The 12411-nt window shown below is 41.9% G+C and overlaps 1 protein-coding gene across 1 annotated transcript; it reads left to right on the forward strand.

The window, feature by feature from the left end:
• The first annotated feature begins 8072 nt into the window (after positions 1-8072).
• LOC110708917 lies at positions 8073-9128 on the forward strand. The gene has a single exon (XM_021887143.1). The coding sequence runs from the start codon at positions 8073-8075 to the stop codon at positions 9126-9128; it is 1056 nt and encodes a 351-aa protein (XP_021742835.1).
• Positions 9129-12411: the final 3283 nt, after the last annotated feature.

The raw sequence follows: 12411 nt of genomic DNA on the forward strand, positions 1-12411 counted from the left end.
TGGGCAGGGTATTCATTTATGGTGCAATTGCTTGTACTTCCAACCTCGAAGGTTGATGGCATTGAACAACTGATGCAAGGATGCTCGATTGTAGTACCGACATCTATTTTCTCAACAGGTTTTATGGTACTACTACTGCTTGTACTTCCAACCTCGAAGACTGATGGGATTGAAGAATTGGTGCAGGGACAATGCTCGGTTATTGTAGCGACGGCTACGTTCTCAGCAAGGTTTATGGTACTACTGCTTGTACTTCCAACCTCGAAGGTTGATGGGATTGGAAGACTAGTAGAGGGATGCTCGAGTGTAGTAACAATGGCCGCGTTCTCAGCAGGTTTGTCATTCAGTACAAGTTGTCCTTCCTTTTTATCAGTCGCTACTAGTGCTGATGAATTTTTCGACTTCTTTCTGCCTTTTCCTTTGTTTTCCTTTTTGTATATTATACATAGGACGTAATCCAACTGTATACAAGTTTGTCAAAATAAAAATTAATTAATACGTTAACATTTAATATACATAGAAAATAATAATAATAATAACAATAATAAAAGTGCCAGACAAGATCATATTTTAATTAAATCCAATTACAAACAAAGAATTAAGTGTAAATTTTAGTCAATTATCAAATGTCTGATATTTTCACTTACAATGCTTAGATTATGCACTATTCTTATAACAAGCAGTCAAGCATTATCATGTGAGACGGTATAATTTTAGTCAAAAAATTACAATTAAGTTTAAGACCCTTGTTCAGTAAAATTAATTTAAGTTCAGCAAAAATAATTTCAGTTCAATAAAAATAATTTCAGTTCAATAAAATTAATTTAAGTTCAGCAAAAATAATTTCAGTTCAATAAAAATAATTTCAGTTCAGCAAAATTAAGGTGAAAGGACCTAAGTTTATTAAATTACCATTCATGAGTCAATTTTAACACAATTTCCATTAATTTTTTAGACCAAACACTATATATAAATAGCTAAGTATTGAGTAAGATAACTACATACCCTTGTACTCGAAGAATTTTTTTTCTTCAATTTAAGTATTTCGGCGGATTCATGATCCAATATTCATACATGCCCCAAATGGTTTTAATCGATTCATCAGTCTTTTTAGACTTTTTCTTTTGCTTCAAAGTTTTTTCTTTAGAATGGTCTATTTCCTCGTAATCCAAAAGTCTTTTGTGTCCAATAAGTATTCCGTTCAGCTTATCCGTGATATCGATTGTTCTTGATATTGCTTTCCATTTACCATTCGATGCGCTTCGTTTTGGACGACCTCCATTAGGATACATTTTTTCTCTTGGAGTGAAAAAATATCATCTCCCATCTTGTGCGGGGTAGCATGCTGTAAATAAATCAACATTTTTTTTTTTAAAAAAAATATAAATAAATCAACATTACAATGAGTAATTTTTATTAGATGTCGACAAGATACTCAAAATATAATACTGTAGAATCAGCCAAACACAAAGAGCAACTTATCCACGGTTTAATTTAATTATATTTTCAATTTTTAGGTTCTAATTAGAAGACCAGAACATTAAAGAAACTCTAGAATCATAACCTTATGCGGCAGCACAAATAGACGGGAAAAATAAATTAAAAAAAAAATATACAAAATAATGTACATACATTAAAATTATAACCAATTGAGTGAATCTTAACCCTCCACTAATAAAATCCATCTTATTCATTTATTGAATTGACTTTTGACGACATATTATAAAAAAGTTATCATAGAGTTAAATTTAAATAATCGTTAAAAAAAAAAAAAAAACTTAAGATATAAATTTTAAATTATGGTTTTTTTTTTTGTTTTTTGTTTTTTTTAAGGATAAGGATAGAGAATTAATAGGTGGGATAAGGATAAAATTTATGTTATCCATTGTTTGGTAGGCTTTGGGAATTAAATTGGGATAAATAGTAAAATTACATAACTATCCTTACTAAGATTTCTCCTCTCCCCCCTCATTCCCTTTCATTAAGTTTCATTAAGGGTAAAATTGTCTTTTACATTTCAAAATTAATCCCTACACCTTATACCTACCCCCTTGTTACAAAAATAGAGAGATAACTCTATTTTTTTTTTATCCCTATCCCTTTCATATGGGATAGAACAATTCCCATTAAACAAACAAGGCATTATAGAATATAATGGATTATTGTTAGAGATAATATCGGAAAATATATGTGTGATATATTTTCCGTATTGATCAGGAGAATAATATATTTAGGTTTATTTATATGTTAAGAAATTATTAAAGTATACTCAACCTAAAATTTATGTTTATTGGTATAAAGGACAAAAATCTAGTGTTTGATTTTTAAGACTACAAATTAATATGAACTTCGTATACGATTAAGGGTACCATAACTGGTACTTCGTATATTGCACGGCTTTTTACAAGTGTGTCAGCAAAATTAGTAATTAAAACACTAATTTGTATTACACTCCGGATGAATATAAACATCATGTATGTATGGCATGCCAATAATCTAGTTAAAAATTAAGCATGATTCGCTCTCTAAAATTTATATCTCAAAATTTTTATGAAAGCTAAGTTAAAGATTCTTAATTGAAAATTTTAATCCTACGTACGTACCTGTGATAACGCTAGGATGATTTGCGTAAATATTGACTTCATGCATGCGATTTGGAGGCAAGACTTGGCCATTGATCTTGGGATTGAGATAGTAAACGATGAGTTCTTCGTCGTAGGGATTAAATCTGTAACCGGGAGGAAAGTAATTGAAGTAGAAATCTAATTGTCTTTCACCGGCGGGATCATCGCTACTTTGATTATTGTGTTGTTCTTCTTCCATGGTTCAAAAATTTTTTGTAAGAAAAATCTGAAGTTGAATAATTTTAATTTGAATTCTACTTGATTTATTTTGTTTAGTATATATAAGAGTCTTGGGATTATACCAAAAGTGTAGTAGTGTACGTTTAATTAATTATCCTAACTATATCAAAATTGTATCTTTTAATATTTGCATTAAAAAGAAATTATATCTTTTCATATTATTCATATAAAATACTATCTCATGATAAAAGTCTGAGAATATTTCCTAATTTAATTAAACTAGTTTGTTTTCGGTTGAAGTACTTTAATCTGTATGTATAATAGGATAAAAATTGTTTAAGTCTAAATTATTTGTGTTAGAATTTTTGTTTTCTTAAGAATTGTTTGTAAGTGTATTTTGACTATCTTTTATTATGAAATCTTAAATAAAATAAAAGTAACTCCACAATAATCCTGAAATTGAATTCCATATTTAATATAGCTTAATTAACTATACTTTCGAAGTGGTCTCAACCCCGTTCTCGCATTGGTCCTTCAGGATGGACTGTCATCAGTAGTTCGATAAAACCCGGGAACTTCAAAGTCACACGAGTACACAAGGCATTTGTACTAAATATTGGAGATGATGATGACGACGACTTTGTTGTAATGGTGATCTATTATCACAGAATACTTCACGATATTTAGATGTTATCGTTGGCTCGGCCTGGAGATAAAGCATGAACAGAGGTTATATCAACAAGCCGCGAAGAATTGCCTTATGTAACTGATGTTATATCTTGGAAGGGATTGGTGTTGATCTTGCATCGAAATGGATACCTAACATATTGTGATCTTGGCACAATTGGTAATAAATATAACCTTTGTTTAATTGTGTATGACCAACCTTATAATTCCATTCATTCTCCTAGATTTAATGGGGTAACTTTGAGTTATGTTGAAGAATGCTATATGGTTGAGTTAGATGGTGATTTATTAGTAGTAATACAATATAAAGTTGATGATTTCATGGACAGATTTTACTTGGATCATGAGATTCACGACGATTTTAAGATTTATAAACTTGATCATAGTGGAAACGAGAATTGTTGTTGGACTATTATTGAAGATTTAGGTGATCATATGCTATTTGTTGGTAATAATTCTGCCCTCATAAATCAAAGATTTCGAATTGTCAGTGTTTGGGCCTAGTCCATTGTCCTAAGCCCAGTGACCTGAAATTACGAAAATACCCCTCCATGATCCAGCCCATCATTAGTCAGAGCAAAGTACGGATTTACCCCTAATCTGTCCAATTAAGTACAACTTCTGCCACCTGAAAGTATATCTATAAATAGCTCTTCAATCATTGATGATGGTAACTTTTTCCTAATTCTCTAATCTTCTCTCTCTACTTTATCTCTCTAAAGTACTCTTCTCTCTCTACTTTCTCTCACTAGAAGGTACATTCGCTGACTTAAGCATCGGAGGGCTTTCCCGGGTCACACCCCCGGGGTAGTTAACCTTCTTTCTTTTGCAGGCCTAGCTCTCGGACAGCAAGGCGTAGCTGAGGGAAATTCGGACATATATTGGACATAGTTCTAGGACATCTTGATTACCTTGACTACCCTAAAACTCCCAGGAGCATTCTGTTTCCAGAAACAGGTGGTGCCGTCTGTGGGGATAACAAACAAAAAGTCATGGTGAACACTAGGCGTCCCCGTAGCTCTCATCAAGATGCCATTAGGCAAGCTCCAATTCTCTCGGCTAGGAACCCTCACGTAGTCGAAGAAATTTTACCTAGGACTCATAGTGAGCCGGAGAGAGAAGTGAACAACCCCCAGGTGGTTACTCGCCGAGACTTAGACCAGCTGGCAGCCCAAATCAACAGAAACTTGGAAGAAAGCCTCAGGGCACTTATCAACCAAGGAGTGGGGCAAGGCAGGCAGGGGAGCGCTCCACAGCCTAATCCTCCTCCTCATGTGTCCCATATCCATCAAGTTTCCTCTCGGCCTCAGACATCTCGCCGCTCTCAGCCCGATCAGTCCCATGACCCCCAGCGGGAGACAAGGCAGCCCAGCAGGCCAAGAGATGCTAGAGAGATCATCAATGACCGAAGGCTAAAGGATGGCACTTTAGATGCCCGAGAGATAATCAACTCCAAGAGGGAGAACTCCAAGGAAGATAACAACCTCCCCCAGAGAGGTCGAACTAGAGTTCACTCTCGGCATGGGTCAACAAGGTACCGAGATAGCATGATTCACTCGGCTACCTCCAGACCAAGAAGAGGAACTAATCAGCCCGTTCGTTCAGTAAGCAAAAGCCCCGAGCGTCCTTCCTCCCCCAGGCCCCGGAGGCTCGGTATTGTCAAGAACATCACCCCCTTTAGCCAGGAGATAATGAATACCCCCATTCCTCCCAAGGTCAAGATCCCAACATTGGACCCTTATGATGGAAAGACGGACCCGACTGATCATCTGAACGCTTACAAAGCACAGATGGGAGTCCAAACCGGGTGTGAGGCTTCATGGTGTAGGTTCTTCCCTACTACTCTCAAGGTCATAGCTCAGACATGGTTCAACAACCTTACCCCTGGGAGCATAAGGACGTTTGACATGTTAGCCACTCAGTTCAAAAAGCACTTCATCGCTAGGAGTAGGCAAACAAAGACTAGCGTTCATTTGATGACGGTGAAGCAAGGAGAGAACGAGAGTCTTAAGGATTACATCAAGAGGTTTAATACTGAGTCTCAGCTCATCCCCGACCTCCAAGACAATGTTGCTTTCACAGCCCTTCTCTTTGGGCTCAAGTCCAACAAGATGAAATTTGAACTTGTCCATGACAAGGTGAGCACCTTCTCTGAAGCTATGGAGAGAGCTGAGAGGATCATTGAAGCTAGTGAGGTGTGCAAGGCACCCGTGGCAAACAACAAGGGGAAGAGAAAGAAAGAGGATAATTATTATGACAACCGAAATAGAAGGCCGAGGAGAGCTGAGAATGATGATGAAGGACTTAAGTACAATGCTGACAGGCGTGAGATCTACCTAGACATAAAGCATAAGGCTATTCTTCCTAAGCCTAACCCCATGAACACGCCGATAGAGCAGAGGAACAAGAAGCTTTGGTGTGAATACCACAAGGAGTGTGGCCATACCACCCGGAACTGCAGAGAGCTCAAGAGAGCCCTTGACAAGCTAGCTGAAGAGGGAAAGCTCAACAGATATCTCAAGTCTCCCCCGAAGGATAAGCAAAGCAAGTCCGCCAAAGAAGTGCAAGAAACTCATAGCTCAGCTGATACTAACCTGAGCATCAATGTCATAGCCGGAGGGTTTGCCTCCGGGGGTTTGTCTAACAGGGCACGCAAAAGTCACTTGCGGTCGCTTGAAGAGCCCATCTATGATATCGGCACCCCCTCATCTCCCCCGAAGGACCCCCTCATGGTATTCGGAGATGACAAAGGAAAAAAGATTCAAAGGCCTCATGATGATCCCTTAGTGATTCATATGAAGGTAGCCAATGCTAAGGTGAAGAAGATCTTAGTGGATAGTGGAAGTTCAGCGGACATCATTACCTGGAAATGCATCGAGCAAATGCATTTTGGAAGAAGTGACTTGACACCCCTGGAGAAGCCCTTAGTGGGATTCGGGGGACATCATGTATACCCCTTGGGGACGATCTGCCCGTTCGTTTGGGAGAAAAGAACAAGGGGATAAGCTTGGTTCATACATTCTTGGTTGTGGATACCCCTCTTCCATACAATATGATTCTTGGCCGACCCCTTCTCAATAGGGTTAAGGCTGCCATCTCAACCTATCATTTACTCCTCCAATTCAAGACCGATGATGGATCGGTAGGCAAGATATTTGGAGATCAGTTTGAGGGAAGAAAATTCTATGTAGATAGCTTGAAGACACCTGAGAGCTCCGTCAATCAGGAGGACAAGGGGTCCAAGAGGAAAGCCATGGAAATTGATGAACCTTCGCACCCGGTCATGAGCATTTACATGGCTGAGAACCCAAAGCAATACGGTAGACCTAGGCTTATTGAAGAAGATGAGAGCATACCCTTAGGGATGATCCCGCTCGGACCGTGAGGGTGGGAAAGAACTTGGACCCCCAGCTCAAGGAAGAAATCATTCAAGTACTTAGAGAGTACAAGGACATCTTCGCTTTTACAACAGATGAAATGCCGGGCATAGACCCCGAGGTAATGACTCATGAGCTAAACATCAAAGAGGGCTACAAGCCCGTCAAGCAAAAGCTCCGGCATGCAGGGCCGGAGAGAAAAAAAGCTGCAGCTGCTGAGGTTAAAAAGCTTCTCGAAGCGGGTTTCATTCGAGAATGCCAATATACCGAGTGGTTATCCAATGTAGTGCTGGTTAGGAAGCCCAACGGTTCTTGGCGTATGTGTGTGGACTTTACAGATTTGAACAAGGCATGCCCAAAGGATGATCATCCTTTGCCTAAGATTGATAGGTTGGTGGATTCGACCGCTGGTCACGCCCTCCTAAGCTTCATGGATGCCAATGCGGGGTATCATCAAATCCCCATGTCAGAGAAGGATCAAGCCCACACAGCCTTTATCACTAGCCAAAGGGTGTATTGCTATAATGTGATGCCCTTCGGCCTGAAAAACGCCGGGGCTACCTACCAGCGTCTGATGAACAAAATCTTTGAAGGGAAACTAGGTCGGAATGTTGAGGCCTATGTTGATGACATGATAGTGAAAAGCAAGGAAAGACCGGACCACGTTGCTGATCTAAGGGAAACCTTCACAACCCTTAGAAAATATAAAATGAAGCTCAACCCCAGCAAGTGTGTCTTCGGGGTGCAAGGTGGAAAGTGTCTGGGCGTCATGGCTGATCAGCGGGGCATTGATGCCAACCCCGATAAGATTCAAGCTATTCTTGACATGGAATCCCCCCGAAATGTGAAGGAAGTGCAACGCCTTAAAGGCTGCCTAGCTGCATTGGGGAGATTCTTATCCCGGTCAGCGGATAAAAGTCTATCTTTCTTCAAGGCCCTCAAGAGGCCTAAGTTCTTATGGGATGAGGAAGCTGAGAAAGCCTTCCAACAGCTGAAAGAACATTTGATGAATACTCCGAAGCTTGTTAGCCCCCTCCCCGGGGAGACATTGTTTGTGTACTTGGCCATATCAGACTATGCCCTTAGTGCGGTCCTTGTTGCTGAAAGAGATGAAGGCTAAGTACCTGTCTATTTTGTCAGCCATGCCCTAAGGGGGGCTGAAACCCGATATACTCTTATAGAGAAGGTGGTGTACGCTCTAGTAATGGCAAGCAGGAAGCTGAAGCCATACTTTCAAGCACACCCAATCAAAGTCCTCACAAGTCAACCAATCAAGAAAGTGTTAGAGAGCAAAAATCACTCATCCCGAATGACAGATTGGTCAGATCAGTTAGCTGATTTCGGAATCGAATTTGAACCCCGGAAGGCCATTAAGGCCCAAGCCTTGGCTGACTTCATAGCTGAATGCGCTCATAGGCCTACTCCAACAGACACCTCCGCCCCTTGGGCTCTTTATGTGGATGGGTCGTCTAGTAAGGCCGGGAGTGGAGCTGGGCTAGTTATCATCTCCCCGGAGGGAGAGAAGTTTGAATATGCGGTCAAGTTTGCCTTTCATGCATCAAATAATGAAGCCGAGTATGTGGCTCTTATCTTGGGGTTAAACTTATGCAAATTCATGAAGATAAAATCCATTCAAGTATGCTCAGACTCTCAGCTCATAGTGGGGCAAATGACAAAAGAATTTGAAGTAAAGGAAGAAAACATGAAAGCCTATTTTGAAAAGGCTGAAAGCTTAGCAAGATCGTTTGACAACTTTGAAATAAGGCACATCCCCCGCTCACAGAACCAGCAAGCTGATGCTCTTGCCCGATTAGCAAGCTCGGCTGAGGGGATAACCCCCCGGAACATCATGTGGGAAGTGTTAGAAAAGCCAAGTACCCAAAAGCCTGTTATCATGGACATTGATAGAGGGGAAACTTGGATGGATCAAATCATTCAATGCTTAAAAGGGGAGCTGCCCGAGGACACCCCCGATTTCAAAATGATCAAAAAGCGAAGTCAATGGTTCGTGCTTCATGATGGGATCCTCTATAAACAATCCTTCACTCATCCGTTGTTGAAGTGCATAACCCCGGAGGAGGGAAATTATGTACTTAGAGAAATTCATGAAGGGGCATGCGGTAGACATCAGGGTGGAAGGACTATAGTTGGAAAAGCGCTAAGGGCCGGATTTTATTGGCCAACCCTGAGGGATGACGCTGCCAGAATTGTCAAGAAGTGTGAAAAATGCCAAAGGTTCGCATATAAAAACAGGTATTAAACGACAAGCAAGCTGGAGGTTGAGCATATAAAATCTACTACGAATAAGAAAAGCCCAAGTAAAATTCAAATGTGAAAATATACAAGCCGAGGAAGACATCTAAAAGTTCCAGCAAAATCATCATAAATCTCATAAAAAAGAAGACATCCTAAAGAAGCAAGTGAAGACAAAGCCAAGGGCTGGAGAAGCTACTCCTCGGTCATGATCTCCTCAGCAAGCATCTTCCTCTGCTCCTCCTCCTCAGCCTCCCGAACGAGGTCCTTGACCTTGCCTCGCACCTTTGAATATGAATCCTGGAGACCGAAGGAGGTAAAGGCAACCTGCATATGGGTCAGGGCATCCTCAATCCCCGCCTCAAAGGCCATATATCCAATCTTGGATTGGAAATCAACACAAGCCGGAGTCTTCTTCCATTCGGCAATCACCTCCTCTTGGCTTAGCTCCACCTTCCGCTGGGCCTCATCAAGGTCGTTCTTCATCCGAGCTAGGTCATCCTTCCTCCCCTTCAGCTCCTTGGCAATCATCTCCTTCTCCTCCTTGGCCTCCTTGAGCTGGGTCTCAAGGGCTTGAATGCGGGATGTCCCGGCCTCCTGAGCATCAACAAGCTCCTTCTTGGTCGTCTTCACCGTTTTCCGAGCCGAGTTGAGCTCCTCCTTAAGGCCATGGATCTCGGTCCTAGCCTTCGATAGCTCGGCACGGAGACCCTCAGCATCCTCCATGGCCCCCCTCCGGTACTTCTCGGCAAGCACGCTCAAAGTCATGCCGGCCTACATTTTCAAAAAGACAAGAAGATGAGTGTTAGTTACAACCAAAGTAAAGATAGAAAAATCCGATGTTATATAGCAAAGTATACCTTCAAGACGCCATCGAAGGCCGAGGAGATAGCCTTGGTGGGATCCTTCTCCACCACCTCGATATCCTTAGCCAAAGGAAACCGGACCATAGTTTGCCTTACGGTCTTTTTTCGGCCCCTCTTCGTGATGCCAAGGAGAGAGTCAGGGAAGTAGGGGGTCATGTCCTAATAGTTCTCCCCCCCTTCCTCTTCGCTCTCCTCCTCCCGAGGCTGTTTCCCTCGGTCCCCAAAGCCCTCGGCCTCCAGAAGCTCGATGTGAGTGGAGCCGGTCGGAGAGGCAAGCTGAGACCCCAAGTCATCTATCTCCATGTTGGAGGTAGCTTGGGAGGATCCTTCTCCCCTCTCAGCCGTCTTCCTCCTCAACTTGGAATTTTTCGGGTTCTGAAAAGAAAAATCATAAGTAAAGTTAGCAAAAATCAAATCAACTTTTCATGAAACCAACTTCAAAGAAGGAGGCATGCCTGGGGAGGGGGAAGAACACTCATGTCCCCCTTTCTCATGGAAGACTTGACCTTCGCAGCTCGAAAATTCACTTTAGACATTTTCTTCTGGAATCTCTTTGCCAACTGCTTGAAAGCAACACCTGAAATCATCATTTGCATAAATATGTTAGTGAAAAACAAGGCCCAGGAGAAAGCATGGAAGTGGAAAAAACATAAGTAAAACAAAAACAAACCCTACCACTATCATAGGTGTGGCTCAAGCCTTCCACACTAAAAAATCGCTCTTTCTGGAAGTGTTTATCCTTCAAAATCCACATGGTGGGAAGCTTCTCTTTGGACCCTCTCTCCTTATAAGATTGCAACCAAACAGCCGTCACGGCCTCATCAACCTCCATGGCAGGGACATTGTAGTTCAAGCTAACCCTAGGTACTCCGCTATGATCTCGGGGAATCCTCCAACCCCCAGCATGGTAGACGAAGAGAAAGGTATGGCGAAAGCCCTTTTGACTCGTGGGTTTGGTGTTTATGGTGAGATAGAACTCCCTATCATGAAAAGCATACCACACATGGCTATCTACATTGTCCGGGACCTCCTGAATCCTATGTGTGTTCCTAAAGGCGGTTATGGTACAAGGGGCTCCAAGTAAACTACAAGTGGCTATGTACGCGTTAATCGGCAACCAGGAGTTAGGGACAAGCTGAGTTATGCTAAGGTTATACTCGACCAACAACTCCTCAATGAAAGGGTGTAGCGGAAAGCTCAACCCGTTGTCCAAACATTGCCTATATACAACTATACACCCCGAGGGAGGGTTATCTACAGTGCTATCACCCCCAGGAGGGGAAATGAGAAAAGGCTCTCTAATGTGGTACTTAGTCTGCAAATGCCTAGTACCCTCAGACAAAGACCTAAGCCAAGAAGTGGAGGGGTAACACATAGAAGGGCTAACTCTCCTAACGGGGGGTTTAAAGGCCACCAGCGCCCCAAGAGAAGCCGAAGTATCATCCTCACTTGACATTGTCACCACTCCGTCAATAAGCAATTTGTTCAAAGAACCTCTAGAAGTCGGTTCACGTGCAAGAGAAACTTCCCAAGGGGAAGGAGGCAAAAAATAATCAAAGCCTAAATCATGCTCGGGGGGTGGGGATGGCACACATGGAAAAGGCACACCCAAGGGAACAGAAGAATCAACACTACTACCAATTACATTTGTCACAAGCTCTTCCCCCGCCCAAATTTTCCTATACAAATCATAAGATGAAGGGCCAGGGAGAGAGTCAAGGTAATCTTGAGTCGCTTGGTCGTTCATGATACATGCATAGCTCAACTCAAGACTACCTCGAAGAATTCTCAATGTACATACAAAAATACAACAGGCGTACCTCTAAGCCTAACATCATCAAAAGCGCAGCCGAGGAACAAGCAAGCATACAAGGAAAAAATAGCAAATAATTACTAGGCATGGAGACATGATACTTGGAAAATAAAAACTAAGTATAGAAGACTTACCAAATGCTAAAAGAGGCCGAAAAGAATTATCCCGAAGATAATCAAGTACCCCGGAGAGAAATAGTCCTGCAATATCAACAAGAATTTCAAGTGTTAGAAAAATATTCATAGACAAAATTTTTCTAAGTAAAATCACCCTTCATTACTTGGTAAAGTCACCTCCTATTTCCTTTACCCTCTCAGAATCTAGAATACCAGACCTCGGCTTGCCTCAAAAGGAGAGGCCCTCAGCGCACCTCTCTACCCCCTCGGCCTGACGAGATTAATAGCTCTCGGCTACCCGCTCCAACATCTCAACTCTCTCTCCGGCTTGTATACCCCTCAGCTGCGCGACACACACACACCTCGCGCCATCCCTCGGCTCTCCTTCTAAATTAAACTCTCCTCAGCTATGCCTCACATAATTAAACTCATCAAAAAATTCAAGTTCAACCCCTTGGTCTCACGCACCCGCTCGGCCATGCCTTCGGCCTGGTG

This window comes from Chenopodium quinoa, unplaced genomic scaffold (assembly GCF_001683475.1).
Source record: "Chenopodium quinoa cultivar QQ74 unplaced genomic scaffold, ASM168347v1, whole genome shotgun sequence".
Lineage (NCBI taxonomy): Eukaryota > Viridiplantae > Streptophyta > Magnoliopsida > Caryophyllales > Amaranthaceae > Chenopodium > Chenopodium quinoa.

Excerpts from the sequence above, each read along its gene's own strand:
- LOC110708917 (XM_021887143.1), top strand. The coding sequence starts at position 8,073 with ATGGCAAGCAGGAAGCTGAAGCCATACTTTCAAGCACACCCAATCAAA.